General features: G+C 50.1%; 4 protein-coding genes across 4 annotated transcripts; 2 read left to right on the forward strand and 2 right to left on the reverse strand.

Annotated features, from left to right (window-relative positions):
- Positions 1-1525: 1525 nt before the first annotated feature.
- On the reverse strand, positions 1526-2422 carry EI90DRAFT_1752845 (uncharacterized protein). Its single transcript, XM_039052129.1, has one exon. The coding sequence runs from the start codon at positions 2250-2252 to the stop codon at positions 1692-1694; it is 561 nt and encodes a 186-aa protein (XP_038922486.1). The 5' UTR covers positions 2253-2422; the 3' UTR covers positions 1526-1691.
- A 2504-nt stretch (positions 2423-4926) lies between these two features.
- On the forward strand, positions 4927-5868 carry EI90DRAFT_3012101 (uncharacterized protein; the record flags this gene model as incomplete). The annotated part of the gene is made up of 6 exons (XM_039056540.1): positions 4927-5030; positions 5140-5150; positions 5211-5261; positions 5318-5395; positions 5422-5505; positions 5717-5868. 6 exons carry the CDS (start codon positions 4927-4929, stop codon positions 5866-5868), a joined length of 480 nt encoding a protein of 159 aa, XP_038922487.1.
- A 4168-nt stretch (positions 5869-10036) lies between these two features.
- On the forward strand, positions 10037-10387 carry EI90DRAFT_3116668 (uncharacterized protein; the record flags this gene model as incomplete). Its single annotated transcript, XM_039062910.1, has 1 exon — positions 10037-10387. One exon carries the CDS (start codon positions 10037-10039, stop codon positions 10385-10387), a length of 351 nt encoding a protein of 116 aa, XP_038922488.1.
- Positions 10388-12395: 2008 nt separating this feature from the next.
- EI90DRAFT_3034412 (uncharacterized protein) lies at positions 12396-14554 on the reverse strand. Its single transcript, XM_039058536.1, has 9 exons — positions 14211-14554; positions 14096-14151; positions 13712-13855; positions 13446-13676; positions 13301-13315; positions 13169-13251; positions 12961-13112; positions 12755-12909; positions 12396-12710 (listed from the first exon to the last, which is right to left on the reverse strand). Exons 1-9 carry the CDS (start codon positions 14276-14278, stop codon positions 12601-12603), a joined length of 1014 nt encoding a protein of 337 aa, XP_038922489.1. The 5' UTR covers positions 14279-14554; the 3' UTR covers positions 12396-12600.
- Between the last annotated feature and the right edge of the window lie 1594 nt (positions 14555-16148).

The following is a 16148-nucleotide window of genomic DNA, read 5'->3' on the forward strand; positions in this document are numbered from 1 at the left end:
GCTTGTGCGGTTGCTGAGATATGTAGTGTTCTTTGTCGGCCTTGTTTCCGGGCCACAATTCTTAGGACGAAGACAACTTCATTGCTTGCGTACCAGCGCAGTCATTCAAGTAACAACTAAGTAGGATGAGCGCACTATTTCTTCAGGATTGGCCGAATGGAACGGCGAACCAGGGGGTAGGACCCAACATCCTAGCAAGTGCGGTCGACAATCAACCCCAGACTCGGTGCTGGCCGCACGTCACGTCGAACATAAGTTGGCGAGGGCAAATTATGCGAGCCTAAATAGGGTGTTCTACTGTCGTGCGAACCTGGAAACTTTTCATTCAAACCTCGCCGACAGATTTCAGGGGGAGAGGGTGCGCGCATATCCAGACTGGTGAGTGAAACCAAACACGCAAAGGAGAATTATCTTTGATTCGCGAGAGATCGCAAGAGGCCATTGGGGGGATATTCCTCCGAATGGTAGGCAAAACAGTCACAGAGTCGCGTATGCAAACCCGTCCAGATAGTACTTGAGTTTCCGATTATCGGCATTCGCCGTTCTCGAAAAGAGCTCACATTTGATGTCGCGGGAGTAAATTGACGAGTTGATTGTACGGGCCACGTATTGTTCACGGGAAATAGAAACGTTTCGAAGGAAGCTCTGGCCTACACGTTAATTACGAATGTTTTGTCATTCGACAGTGAATGCGTGATAGGCTGTACGATTTCCAGTAGAGTTGTAACGCTCCAAGGTCCTTAGGCATACCTGCGCCAGCTGCCGGGCTTCCTTGGCTTGACTAAATAGGTCGGAGAGGGGATAGAGAGACTCAGACGGTGTGCTGAGTCCAGCGAGTCTTCGCACTGATGCAATGTGAGGGCTCACAATACAGGTATGGTTGATGGAAAGGCAACTCACTAAAGTTGTTATTTCTATTATCTGCTCGGTCGCGGTATTCCTGAAGCTTTGGTAGTGTAGTGCGTGAGGTAGCGTCTGCGATCTAGTTGAGGAAATGGGGCACGGATTCCGTGATCACTGATGAAGTTGGAATTGCGAGCGATTACGTGTCTATGAATCAACAGCTGTCTGTAAGCGCCCAAACGTGTCCAATGTACCTTTTGTACTACCTCGGGTGGGGAATAGTAGGACCTGCCGGTGTACGCGGGGGGGAAGTAAACGAAGTCCAGGGGAAGTTGGGCGCTGTCATCCGCATGTTGGTTAGCAGCTTCTATACACCCCGTAGGATAGAGATGATAGAGAAGGGGGGAGTCCTGGAGTGCAGGTGGTGCATCGAATCTGCCCAGGCGCAGAAGGAAATCCAGGTATTCATACGGAATCAGAGTAGCTTTTCCCAACTAGGAGATGAGGGATCCCCGAGTTCAGATCAGGGGGACCACAATAGTGCACGTAACAACATATTACTTGGTGGGCGAACCAACGTACTCTCATCGTCCAAAGTCTATGACTAGGAGGGAACGCGGAAGCAAGCATGAGCATGAGCATGGAGGGATTTCCGTTTACAGTACTGGAGTCGCCACATTCATTTCTCCTTCTCACACCGCCCCCAAGTCATTCATGCTCCGCAACCACGCAACACTCGTTGATTATATCCCTCTTGATGAGACGGAGGGTGGACCTGTATCTCTCACGACAAAGTAAGGGCCTAGGAGTATACTGACTGAATCATTCCAGGCGGGCGACCGTCAGGATCATCTTATCGCTCCTAGTCGCGATTGGAACGAAGTTGAGAAATCCAACGGATGCCCGGGATTAAAAAGCCTTTTCGGCAAAGGAGTCTTCAGTGTGTATCTGGCACGAACTTTACAGCCCCTGGCCTTATCCTGGGGGCGTATGCTGGTGACGCTCTCTGGCAAATGCTTCTCAACGGTTTCCGCCCAGCCCAGGGGATCGCCCCTCCCCACAAAGATTTGCGACTTCCAGTTGAGATTTTTCCGTTTACAAGGCTGATGGCAGTCATCAGAACAAGTTATTTGCTGCACATAATAAGGCCGCTTCGAAAACTGAGTGACGCTATCATTTCCAATGTTATACCGATGTTCGCATCTCTTCTGTTTACTGGGACAATAGGAGGATTGACGGGGTAGGCGTGTCTCCCTGGGCCACAACGACCTGAGGGTGAGGAGATCTGATATGTTCTCTACTCCAGCGGGTATAACGAGACAGTGCGAGACGCCCGTATTCCCCTCAGGCAGATCGTATCGCCGGCATACAGGCAATCGAGCGCTCGGATGGATGGCCGGGATGAACATTTATGTGCATGCTGAGCAACCTGTCCCCCCTCCGAGACCGATATTCCTGTGTCTCACTGTGTCGAGATGCTGTGAGAACTACGACGTGGACGTCGCGGGGCGTACCTGAGGCTGCCATAATCGCAGAGGCAGATGCGCTCGGCACCAAGGACTACTGAATGCGTGAAGACGCGCCGCTCACCAGGAATGGAAGATCTGCTATACGGTTGAGGAACTGACTTCATCAGGTTCAACCGATGTGCGTGATCGAAGGCCAATGTTGAACCTTTCATCAGCGTCACAACTTTCATGCCTACGAGTGGCGTTGTTTCCAACGCATTACGGTGTGTCATGACCAGATATGGGGAAGCCTTGTACGAGTCATAGAACTGCCTCGCCACACAGTAAGTTAAGCGCCCAGTGCAAGATTTTTCCCTTGCATTTCCACTCAGATGGTGGCTCCCGTGTCTGGCCATCACGCTTCCTTGACATCCTTTCTCTGCGATCTTGGCCTACCTGGCGCCGTTGTGCACCTTCAGATCGTGCTTGCCTTGGAGCAGCGGAACACGTGGTGAAATCTGTGGACCATTCATCCGGCACAAGGCAGCCGGCGGGAATGAACCTTCCCCATTAGTTAGCGCAATTAACCAAGTGCTCAGTAAGCTTTGTTGCATATCAATATTTATTTGGTGAATTGAATTCGATATTCTAATTTTTCCACACAGTCAAACGGTCCATCATTGTTAGACTTCTCCTCATCGTCAAGCCCCATTCCAGCCCTTCCACACTCTCAGTATGCCTGCAGCAGATGGAAAGGGCTGCTTCATGAACCCTTAGGTCGGAGGGTCCTTCAACAAAAAAAAAACTAGCCGGCTAGGAAGATCTGGACACCCGATCTAATTAATAACATCACTGCCTGACGGTAGCACCCCCGATTAGCTGACGCGCTCATTCTGCATCTGCGGAAACGTCGATGAAAATGGCCGCGAGGAGTTTTTAGTTCGTTTCTAGCCAGAGTTGGCAAGGAACAGATGTTGGCCACACTCTATTATACACCACACACTTTGCCTGAGGTCCCAACGTCCTCGGAACACGACGGACTTTGTTCCCCAGCACAGCGGCGGTTGAGGGCTACGACCTCGTCAGGATGCAAGGATTCTTCTGCACGGAACCAATTAGGTGAATACATAAGCCGTAAATAACAAATTCGAGTAATGTCCTGATGCATCGTTTTGATGGGCGGATGTTTCCTAGCCAAGGGGGTGTGAGTGATTTTTCAAGACGCCTTCTTTCACCCTCCCCGCCTTGACTTGGCTCGTCCCCTCATCTCTCGTCCACGGAAATTGCAGCGGGGAACTTTCTCAGCAGTATCGCTGTTGAACGAAGTCGAACGGTGCACTGGCAGGCGAGAAATCGCAAAAATTGTGGAATGTCAGCCCTGCGATCTATGATCATGTTCATATCAATGGTTGGAACTTCGACGAAGAAAACCGTCCAATTTGGAAGTTATATTCAATGCTGGCTGGGTACCCATCGCGAGGCGAGGATTGAATGGGCGTAAAATGCATAAAAGAGCGACTTGAGCCTCAAATTTCCCCATCAGCCCCTCTCTCCCCTTCTCGCCATCGTCCCTTCCTCACCATGGGACACGCCCTCCGATGCACCTCAGCGGCCCCAAACACACACTCCTCATCCCTCAGCATCCTTCAGTTGTGCATGCCTTCATAGGCTCCACCCTCAGAATTTCCCTTCGTACGCCTTATCCCATCCATCTCCCCCCCCTTCTGTTACCTTTCGAATACTCGTCTTTGCCATTCTACCCTCAAGTCATCCCAAATTGTTTGTCGTCCTCAAGGTCCCTCTGCCCACCAGGTTGCCATTCACTCCACAACTGTGCAGCTACTGGCCGCCTCTGGGTTCTCTACTTTACTCACTCTCCAGCTTTCCTGAGCCTACGCGCGGCTTCTTGTATCGCGTATATCGCCTTCTCCAGTCGACCTTCACCTAGCGACGGACGCCACCTTCACCTTTCGACTGATATTTTCCATCTTCATCCAGCCTAGCTATTTCCGCTTGCTTGTAAATTGGGACCCTTTCCTCACCGGCGATCCTGACTATCCGAACTACCCCCTCTATTTGCTTTCTGCGACTGTTTGGACCCGAACCAACTACTCCTATAGGGCTATGACGAGTCGTTCTACAAACTAGTCTCTTGGCGCGCCTTATGACCGAGGAACGGCCAACCCAAACGGATCGAGTATGCAAACCCGTCGAATGACTGCGCAGTTACAAGAAAACGGCCTTCTCTTACCGGCTTCAGCAGGTCTGCTTCTTCATTGGTTCAACATATCTCCTGCCACGTATTGCTTGGGGCTTTCAGCCTTTCCTTTCCGGGTGCAAACATTCCATCGGATCGAACTACCTTATGGCTAGACTATTGTTATAGGTCCTTTCTGTCACTTCGCTCATGGCACTCACCTTGCAACTTGGGGCAATCGCTGCGTCCTCTGCCTTGGCCTGCTCTTCATTCAGCGCGTATTACGCTCCACTGTAGGACAATATGGTGCCGAATCTGAGGATTATCTGCTCCGACTCCGGGCGTTCGAATACACACTGGCTCCAGTTCACATTTCCAACAGGAGTGATAAAAACATCTCGCGGCGCATAAGCCGTATGCATCATGCCCTTAACTGCCATGTTCTCCAAACTCATGTGTGCAATTTTTTTCCAGGTGTCAAACGGTCTGTTTCCAATTATTGAGGGAGGGGGGCACTCCATCGGGGCGCTCCAGTGGCGCTGGTATGTACCATGCTTCCGCGGGCGCTTGCGCTCGTTGGTCATACCCATTTCCTGTGTTAGGGTGGGCATCAGCTCTGCAGATCAGTTGCACTGCGTGATGTCCACCCAGCAGGTCTGGCCGTAAGTCACATTTCCTCCTCGCTCGTATTCAAATTAGTGCTGATGTCCCTATATGCGCAGGAATATCTACCGCTGCCCTCCTTGGGCTGGTACATCGACTAAATCCACTTCGTGTGTCCCTTGACTGTTGGCAGTTCGCTGCATCAAAACGATGACTCGCACTGCAGGCTCCAACCCAAACTCGATGTGGTCTGTTTTATTCCCAATACCTCCACTATTGTTCGCTTCCCCATACAAGGCCATGTGTACGTAGCTTGATAATGTATCTCAGCTTCACCGTTGAGCTCGCCCCCCTCGTGTTTATGTCCCGCACTGAGTCTAACGAAGAAATTTCAACGTGCTGCACTGGATAATAGTGAGTCTATAAGTAGCCTCGAGAGGGCTGAGAAAGCAAAAGAAAGAAAAACGTAGCCTGAATCAGAGGTCTCACTGAAAGTATGTTCCAAGTTGAGACGACACCTTCACCTGACGTTAGTGGGATTCCACTCTTCTCTAGTAGCCTTTGACTGTGTTTCACTCGTTGACGCTGCCTTATTTAACTATATTTGCATTTGATATTCCAACAGACTATCTGGCCCCGTTTTCGACCGACGATCCACACTTAACCTGGTGGTGCTCTGGGCAGAAGGCGGAAAACACTTCCCTGGCCGGCGGATTGCGATGTGGGAAGAGTGAAAAGGTCAAAGGGGCATGCCTTCCACGACTGCTTACTACCTAAATTCCCATTCTACTGTGCCATTGTCAAGTAAATTATGCACGATGAGTATTATTGCCTGGGGGAGCATGTAAACGATAAAGAACGAAACACAGAACCTATCGACTAAAGAAAAAAGACAAGCCCCGAGATATGGGGCCAAACCTCCCGCTGCCCAAGTTTCACCCCATTCTGCCCAGCCGTTGTCCAAAAATGCGCACAAAGGTGAAAAACCTGAACTCTCAAAAAAAAGAATGATGATTATCGTCCAAAAAGGAATAAAGATATGAACATCTTACAGCAAACCGCAAGTGTCTAGCTTGTGCGGTTGCTGAGATATGTAGTGTTCTTTGTCGGCCTTGTTTTCGGGCCACAATTCTTAGGACGAAGACAACTTCATTGCTTGCATACCAGCGCAGTCATTCAAGTAACAACTAAGTAGGATGAGCGCATTATTTCTTCAGGATTGGCCGAATGGAACGGCGAACCAGGGGGTAGGACCCAACATCCTAGCAAGTGCGGTCGACAATCAACCCCAGACTCGGTGCTGGCCGCATGCCGAACGTAAGTTGATATCCAGAGCAAGGCAGATTATTCAAAGTTCGCCGACAGAATCCAACGAAAGGATGTTTCCCATGAACAAGATATGATGATGGTTACGGAAATTGATTCTTCGGGCCTAAATGTGATGTTGTTTCCCTTGTGAGGCTTTAGGGGCGAGGGTGTGCGCATATCAGAGTACGCACTTTTGTGAGTGAAACCTAAGCGGAGATTGGCCACACAGACACACAAAGGAGAATTATGTTTGATTTGCGAGAGAGCGTAGGAGGTCATGGGGGGTTATTCCTTCGAATGGTAGGCAAACAATGCATCCTCGAGTCACAGAAGTTCCGAGAGTCGGGAACCACTTTCACAATCAACCGCGCATGTAAACCCGTGATAGTGTTCCAGATAGTAGTGAGTTTCTTGACGAACCTGACTATCGGCATTCGCCGATCTCGAAGAGCTATGTCGCGGGAGTAAATTGACGAGTGATGTGCCGGCCACGTATGTTCACGGAGAATAGAAACGTTTTCGAAGGAGCACTGGCTCATACGTAATCTGAGTTCAGCGAGTCTTCACACTGATGTAATGTGAGGCTCACAATACAGGTATGGTTGATGGAAAGATACTCGCCAATTCTACTACCTGCTTGGCCGCGGTATTCCTGAGGCTTTGATAGTGTAACGTGGCCGGTGCGTGAGGTAGCGTCTACGATCTGGTTGAGGAAATGGTGCACGGATTCCGTGATTACTGATGAAGTTGAAATTGCGAGCGATTACGTGTCTATGAATCAACAGCTGTCTGTAAGCGCCCAAACGTGTCCAATGTAGCTTTTGTACTATGTACTACCTCGGGCGGGGAGTAGGACCTGCCGGTGTATGCGGGTGAAGTTGACGGAGTCCAGGGGAAGTTGAGCGCTGACATCCGCACGCCGGTTAACAGCTTCTAAGCACCCTATAGGATAGGAGAGGTAGAGAAGGGGGAGTCCTGGAATGCGGGTGGTGCATCGAGTCCACTGAGGCTGCGCAGGCGCAGGAGATTCATACAGAGTCAGAGTAGCATTTCTCAACTAGGAGATGAGGGATCCCCGAGTTCAGACCAGGGGAACACAACAGTAACAGTGCGCGCAACAACATTACTTGGTGGGCGAACCAACGTGCCGTCATCGTCCAAAGTCGAACGCGGAAGCAAGCATGAGCATTGAGGGATTTCCGTTTACAGCACTGGAGTCGCCACATTCATTTCTGTTCTCACACCGCCCCATGTCACTCATGCTCCGCAACACGCAACACTCGTTGATTATATCTCTCTTGATGAGACGTAGGAGGGGCCTGCATCTCCCACAACAAAGTAAGGCCCTAGGAACATACCAACAGAATCATTTCAGGCGGGCGATCATCTGAATCATCTTATCGCTCCTGGTCGCGATTGGAAGGAAGTCAAGAAATCCAATGGGTGTCCGGGATTAAAAGCTCCTTCGGCAAAGGAGTATTCAGTGTGTATCTGGCACGGATTTTACAACCCCTGGCCTTTTCCTAGGGGCGCATGCTGTGACGCTCTCTGGCAAATGCTTCTCAACGGTTTCGGCCCAGCCCAGGGGATCGTCCATCCCCACAAAGATTTGCGACTTCCAGTTGAGATCCTGGGACATTTCCAATTGCCCAAGCTGATAGAACTTGCTGCACATAATAAGGCCGCTTCAAAAACTGAGTGACGCTATCATTTCCAATGTGATGCCAATGTTTGCATCTCTTCTGTTCACTGGGACAATAAGAGGATTGTTGGGATAGGCGTGTCTCTCTGGGCCACAAGGACCTAAGGGTGAGGAGATCTACTCCAGCGGGTATAATGAGACAGTCCGAGACGCCCGTATTCCCCCCAGGCAGATCGTATCATCAGGCATACACGAGTATTAGGATACGGCACCAGTCCTTGGATCAAGGGCTGTATCCAATACTCGCGATGATTGATGATTTTCTGCTTCTGCAGGTAATTGAGAGCTCGGATGGATGTCTGAGATGCTGGTTACATGCTGAGCAACCTGTGCCCCCTCCGAGACCGTGTCCTTGATATTCCTGTGTCTCAGTGTGTCGAGATGCTGTGAGAACTATGGCGTTGACGTTGTGGAGTGTACCTGAGGCTTCCATAATCGCAGAGGCTGATGCGCTCGGCACCAAAAACCACTGAATGTGTGAAGACGCGAGCCAGGAATGGAAAATCTGTTATAGTCAAGGAACTGATTTCGTTAGGTTCACCCGATGCACGCGATCAAAAAAGGCCAATGTCAAACCTTTCATCAGCGTTCCAACTCTCATGCCTCTAAGCAACGTTGTTTTCAAACGCGTTACTATCATGGTGCGTCATGACCAAATATGGAGAAACCCATGGAATTACCTCGCCACACAGTGAGTTAAGCGCTCAGTACAAGATTTTTCCCTTGCATTTCCACCCAAATGGTGGCTCCCGTGTCTGGCCATCACGCTTTCTTGACATCCTTTCTCTGCGATATTGACCTGCCTGGTGCTGTGTGCACGCGCCTTCAGATCGTGCTTGCCTTGAAGCAACGAGACACGTGGTGGAATCTATGGACCATTCATCCGGCACAGGGCAGCCGACAGGAATGAACCTTCCCCATTAGTTAGCACAATTAAGTAAGTGCTCAGTAAGCTTTGTTGCATATCAATATTTATTTGGCGAATTTCGATATTCTAATTTTTCCACAGTCCAACGGCGCATCCCCCGCGGCATTGTTTGACTTCTCCTCATCGTCCAGCCCAATTCCAGCCCTTCCACGCTCTCGGTATGCCTGCAGCTGATGAAAGGGCGTCGGAGGATCTTTAACAAAAAAAAAAACCGAAAATAACTAACCGGGCAAGAAGATCTGGACACCCGATCTAATGAATAACATCACTGCCTGACGGTAGCACCCCCGATTAGCTGACGCGCTCATTCTGCGGAAGCGGAAGCGTCGGTGAAAATGGCCGCGAGGAGTTTTTAGTTCATTTCTGGCCGGACCTGGCAAGGAACAGATGTTGGCGATACTCCATTATGCACCACTCTCTTCGCCTGAAATCCCGACGTCATCGGAACACGACGGACTTTGTACCCCAGCACAGCAGTGGTTGAGGGCTACGACCTCGTCAGGACGCAAGGATTCTTCTGTACGGAACCAATTGGGTCAATCATCCGTAAATAACAAATTCGAGTAATGTCCTGATGCATCGTTTTGATGGGCGGATGTTTCCTAGCCAAGGGGGTGTGTGATTTTTCATCACGCCTTCTTTCATCCACCCTGCCTTGACTTGGCTCGTCCCTTCATCTCTCGTCTACGGAAATTGCAGCGGGGCACTTCTACAGCAGTTTCGCGGTTGAACGAAGTCGAACGGTGCACTGGCAGACGAGAAATCGCAAAAATTGTGGAATGTCAGCCCTGCGATCTATGATCATGTTCATATCATTGGTTGGAACTTCGACGAAGAAAACCGTCCAATTTGGAAGTTCTATTCAATGCTGGAGGGTACCCATCGCGAGACGAGGATTGAATGGGCGTGAAATGCATAAAAGAGCGACTTGAGCCTCAAATTTCCCCATCAGCCCCTCTCTTCCCTTCTCGCCATCGTCCCTTCCTCGCCATGGGCCACGGCCTTCGATGCGCCTCGGTGGCTCCAAACACACACTCCTCATCCCTCAGCATCTTTCAGTTGTGCATGCCTTCATAAGCTCCACCCTCGGAATTTTCCTTTGTACGCCTTATCCCGTCGATCCCTCCTCCCCTGTTACCCTTCGAATGCTCGTCCTTGCCAATCTACCCTCAAGTCATCCCAAATTGTTTGTCGTCCTCAAAGCCCCTCTGCCCACCAGGTTGCCATTCACTCCACAACTCTTCAACTACTGGCCGCCTCTGGGTTCTCTACTTTACTCACTCTCCAGCTTTCTTGAGCCCACGCGCGACTCCTTGTATCGCGTTTATCGCCTTCTCGAGTCAACGACCTTCACCTAGCGACTTAAAGGACGCCACCTTCGCCTTTCGACTAATATTTTCCATCTTCATCCAGCCTAGCTATTTCCGCTTGCTTGTAAATTGGGACCCTTTCCTCACCGGCGATCCTGACTATCCAAACTACCCCCCTCTATTGGCTTTCTGCGACTGTTTGGACCCGAACCAACTACTCCTATAATGGGCTATGGGGCTATGACGAGTCGTTCTACAAATTAGTCTCTTGGTGTGCCTTATGACCGAGGAACGGCCAACCCAAACGGATCGAGTGTGCAAACCCCTCGAATGGTTGCGCAGTTACAAGAAAACGGCCTTCTCTTACCAGCTTCAGCAGGTCTGTTTCTTCATTGGTTCAACATACTCTTGCTTGGGGCTTTCAGCCTTTCCTCTCCGGGTGCAAACATTCCATCGGAACGAACTACCTTGAGGCTGCTTATGGCTAGACTATTGTTATAGGTCCTTTCTGTCACTTCGCTCATGGCAGTCGCCTTGCAACTTGGGGCAATCACTGCGTCCTCTGTCTTGGCCTGCTCTTCATTCAGCGCGTATTACGCTCCACTGTAGGACAATATGGTGCCGAATCTTAGGACTATCTGCTCCGACTCCGGGCGTTCGAATACACACTGGCTCCGGTCCACATTTCCAACAGGAGCATCCCACGGCGCATAAGCCGTACGCGTCATGCCCGTAACTGCCATGTTCTCCAAACTCATTTGTGCAATTTTTTTCCAGGTGTTAAACGGTCCGTTTCCAATTATTGAGGGAGGGGGGCACTCCATCGGGGCGCTCCAGTGGCGCTGGTATGTACCATGCTTCCACGGGCGTTCGCGCTCGTTGGTCATACCCATTTCCTGTGTTAGGGTGGGCATCAGCTCTGCAGATCAGTTGCACTGCGTGATGTCCACCCAGCAGGTCTGGCCGTAAGTCACATTTCCTCCTCGCTCGTATTCAAACCAGTGCTGATGTCCCTATATGCGCAGGAATATCTACCGCTGCCCCCCTTGGGCTGGCACATGGACTAAATCCACCTCGCGCGTCCCTTGACTGTTGGCAGTTCGCTGCATCAAAACGATGACTCGCACCGCAGGCTCCAACCTAATCTCGATGTAGTCTGTTTTATTCCCAATACCGACATGTTTCTCCGCTCCCCCGTACAAGGCCATGTGTACGTAGCTTGATAATGTATCTCAGCTTCACTGTTTGGCCTGCCCCCCCCCCTCGTGTTTATGTCCCGCACTGAGTCTAACGATTGGACATAGAAATTTCAACGTGCTGCACTGGATAACAGTGAATCTATAAGTAGCCTCGAGAGGGCTGAGAAAGCAAAAGAAAGAAAAACGTAGCCTGAATCAGAGGTCTCACGGAAGATTCTGAAAGTATGTTCCAAGTTGAGACGACATTTTCACCTGATGTTACTGGGTTCCACTCTTCTCTAGCCTTTGACTGTGTTTCACCCGTTGACGCCGCCTTGTCTTCGATATTCCAACAGACTAACTGGCCCCGTTTTCGACCGATGATCCGCACTTGACTTGATTCTTAATTGTTCCTAGCTCGACGCAAGTTGAGTCGATTTCCCAGCAACGGGCAAGGCCTGCGACTTCAACTGCCAAAACGTGCGCTCGCTGCAAATATCTTCCTGCGAATTACACCGGGTAGTTCGTTTTCTTCCTTCGATCGACTCCCTGAGGCTTGGGGCGCCTTAGTGCCGGCCCCCATCCGATCCAGCGTGGAACCCTAATAGTTCGTCGTGAAGAGCACCCACACTGAGTCACGAAAACCTGACAGGTTCAGGAGCCTTGAAGTCCCATGCACTTAGTTGCAAGAATGGGGTGTGTAAACTCGCGAAGCGGGGGCTTGTAAAACAAAGGGTTGAGGACGCGACGTAAACAGCAAACATGATTTAGTTGCTAAAATACGACGGCACGGATACAATGAAATTTGGCACATAATCCAACTTCCAGGCGAAAAAAGTAACCAGTATAACACAAAAAAAAAAAAAAAAAACAACAACAGAGGGAACAAATATCCGGCCAATCCAAGTCACTTGGGGGATTGATATCCACCTAACTAGCTAATGGTATAAATCTTATCACGTCTTGAAGAGGAATTGGTCAAGCCTCTCAGACCCATCACATCGAAGCGACAGATGAGGTATTCACGACATCTTTTTTGCTTCAAGGTCTCGTGTGATTTGACATTTGATATGGGTAGTATATCTATACGTCAAATGGCCACTGCAGATTCCGCACTGGGGAATTGCTGGTCGCTTGTCCGTGAGAAATACTATCCACGGTGTTTTGATCAAGGAGAAAGAGAGGCCGAGATCCTTGAGGTTGTTTGCGGCGTCGCCGAAGACGTTTCCAGTGTCACCGAAGATGTTTGCAGCGTCGTCATAGGAACGAGGCCATGAGTTCAATGGTGACAGACTTCGAAGATGGCTTGCTGGATCAAGCATGGTCCCGTTCGAGGGAAGTTGGTCTGGAGGTTTGTCTGGAGGGGCGTCAAAGCCATCGTCTTGGGTCGTCCTGAATCGAATCATTCAGCGCCTTAAAGTGATAAAGTGAATCATCTCTCACAATTGGACGTTAGGATAAACATCGACAGGGTGATGCAAGAGCATGCGAGGTGGGGCACTGCGTTCTGTAACGTTGCTCTGCGCGGTGCGCAACACCGAGTCCGATGTCCCCTGGCCCATCGTTGAAACCAGGCGAGAATCGGTGCTTGGAAACTACTCGCGAGCGAACAATTAGGGTAGATTTCTACGAATGATGGGAAGTGGCGTACCCGCAAGCGAAGGATGGAGGAAAGCTTTTCAATCGTATGACCTTGGCTATCGGACGGATCGAAACAGGACGGATCGCCCATCACTAATATTTGCTTTAGTCAACGCGACGAAACTCGAAGGCTCTGGCTCACTTTGTTGCGCCAACACTGGGCGAAGTGGTAGATGACTTTAAACGAGTAATCGCTAACGCGGATGCTGACGACACACCTTGAAAATATTTGCCTAAAAGGTGACATCAAAATAACGGACAGACAGGACTAAAAAAGGAAAACGTACTTCTACTGTCCCCCGCCATTTTAAAATGATCCAAGAGAATGATGGTCGCCTGGAGAGTCCACACTGTGGGCGTCTTGGCCTCAACAAACCATATTCCGAACGCAGCGGACGCGAGCTCCTCAACGTTCTCTTCCCCCATGATTTGTTGTATACGGGGCTGCCGCAAAATTAGCGCCCAGTGGCACAATCGGACCGGGTCAGAACGGAAAGGTCCCAATCGAGCCGCCCTGGCTAAATGATTCCGGAATGTTTTGCGTCGAACCCACCTTCAAAGAACTCGACCGCCCATTCGATGCTCTTGTCAAGCTCGATGTCGTGTAGCACATCTTTCACGATGTCTCGAAGGACAGGGACCAGGTCGAGTGCCCTTGAACTGGAATTCGTGCTTTGGTCATGAATTAATAAAAGATCTATTTCAGTTGCATCATGTACAGTGTATGAGGACGACTACGACAGACGCGAAAATAGAGGATTTTGCCTTGCTTCCTGATTGCCAATGGTGGAGACGAGACTTCCTCTACAGTGAGCGCATTGTCGCTCTTGGTCCTTTTGGCTCTCCCAGTGGTCTGAGGCATGCACTACGGCGGCAACATGTTAGAGTTTTCTCCCCCCCTCCCTGTGCGGAAGATTCCGAACCTCTTTGTTGGTACGCGCGCAATTTTTGCACTTGCCCGTTCTTGGATCGCGCGGCGAACATCTGATCCTTCTGCAAGTAAAGGTATCAGCATCGATGACCGCTTGATGAGGTCTTTCGCTGATCCTTACCCTTTTCTGCACTCCGCGCATACGTCTCGTTGATAAGGGCCGCGAGGTCGAGGTGCGGTCGAAGTCATGGTGAGGGGGATTTCCTGGCTACACCGTGGAAATTTGATAGGCTTATATAAGTCATTCGTGGATTTCGGCCGGAATGGAAGAGGGGATAGGGAAAACGGAATGAGGAAGAGATAGCGGAAATAAAGAAATAGAGGACAGGCTAAGAGTCAAAGAAATACAACACTGAGCAGGCGCAGCAATAAGTTGGTTTGGCTACTAGTGGGGTTAAGCTCAGGATCAATTGTACCTAATCGAACGATACAGTGCGGAATGAAAAAGTGATGCCATAGGCGACTTGTACATGTGTCCATAAAGGAGGCGCACGGCTTGCCCTTTGAGGTGCGCCATGGAATAGTGATTGACACGGTTCGGCAATACAATTAAGCCCCTTTTTACTGCCAACAAAAGGTGATCATCTCTCATGAGCGAGCCGCGCGGATCTGGAAGGGCACGACGGTGGAGACAGCTCAAGTAGAAAAGAGGCTTAACACCTGGAGAGCGCTAGCTCTGAGGGGTTTTTAAATTTTGAGCACGATCGAAAACAGCGAGGTCACACAACCTGTCACGCCAAAGCCGAGGGCGTCTCCTTCATAACTGACATAAATACAAACGCTAAGTATTTGAATTGCCATTTGTAGCAATGGTGATGCCGTTTCGGCAGCGTGTCCCAACATGCGCACGCCTATTCTGACACCACCGTACCTCCTCACATGTCTGCTTTCATCTTAGCATAGCCTTGTCATACTATGGATTCCGTGTATGCACCACTGATAACAATTGTCGGTCTAGTGGCCATTATCCCTCATGCTATGCCCGTCTCGGGCTAGTCATAATGATGAGAATCAAAAGGGTCTGAATTCATCAACTGAGTGGACTCGTCGACAACACACCCAGCAGCGTGATCATCGATTGAAAATTGACCATCATGTATTAATTCCTGAGGAACGTGGTCGTCCACGCACAATCAACCAGTAAACATGATGACTGCTGAGGTGGGAAGATATAAATCGGCCCGAGTTGTCCTGACTTCAAACAACATGGCTCGCGATTCACCAGACGATGGAGGTGATGGAGCTCGGAGTATTTCGCAGTTCTGTTCTGGGGTGAAACCATCGATTTCAGTGATGCTGTGGAGTCGCTCCGCAAATTTCACATAGGGACTCAGCTGCGCCTTCGCCTTGGTGAATAACACATGGATCGCATCCGAGGTTTATATTGTGCGCATATTCACTATTTTCATTAGATAGGGCAAAGTTGAACGCTTGCACAAACTCGGGTATGAAGGATATATGCATTCCTGACGCGGCTCCAGCTGTCCAGATAACTAGTGTTCCTTCGGCCGGTAGCGCCCATAGCTCACAGTTGCCAAGTCAAAAGCCTCATGAAAAAGGCATTTCCCTAACCCCGATCACATCTAGAGGCATCAGGTGGTAACGCCCGTGGGTGTATCTCCTGAGAAATGATGTACACAGACATGAGGCCGAGATCAGCGAGCGACTAGGGTTCGAATATCTTCTCTCCACATCCATTTGTCTACATCTCGGGGATGGACCTGTGACAAGCCGCCGAATGAAATAATGAAATAGAGGAGCGAGGAAAGGGACAAAAACGAGGCGAATGAAAGACAATTCCTGGGAATACAGGCCTACCGCCCAGCGGCCGCGGTCCCCAGACAACAGGCCTTCCAGCACGAGGAATGTTTCCGATCCCATCGACACGATCATTGTGGTTCTGGGGTGAGTGGCAGAAAAAAAAAATGCGTCCTGGTCATTATTGGACGTCAAGCGCGAAACATGCACTTACATATGTTTTGGTGTATCCACTCATTAATTTGGCGGTCTATTTCCATCTCGTCAGATGTTCAGATAGACTTGCCGTGAGGATAGCATG

Source organism: Cantharellus anzutake (assembly GCF_015039405.1).
Source record: "Cantharellus anzutake strain C23 chromosome Unknown EI90scaffold_4, whole genome shotgun sequence".
Lineage (NCBI taxonomy): Eukaryota > Fungi > Basidiomycota > Agaricomycetes > Cantharellales > Hydnaceae > Cantharellus > Cantharellus anzutake.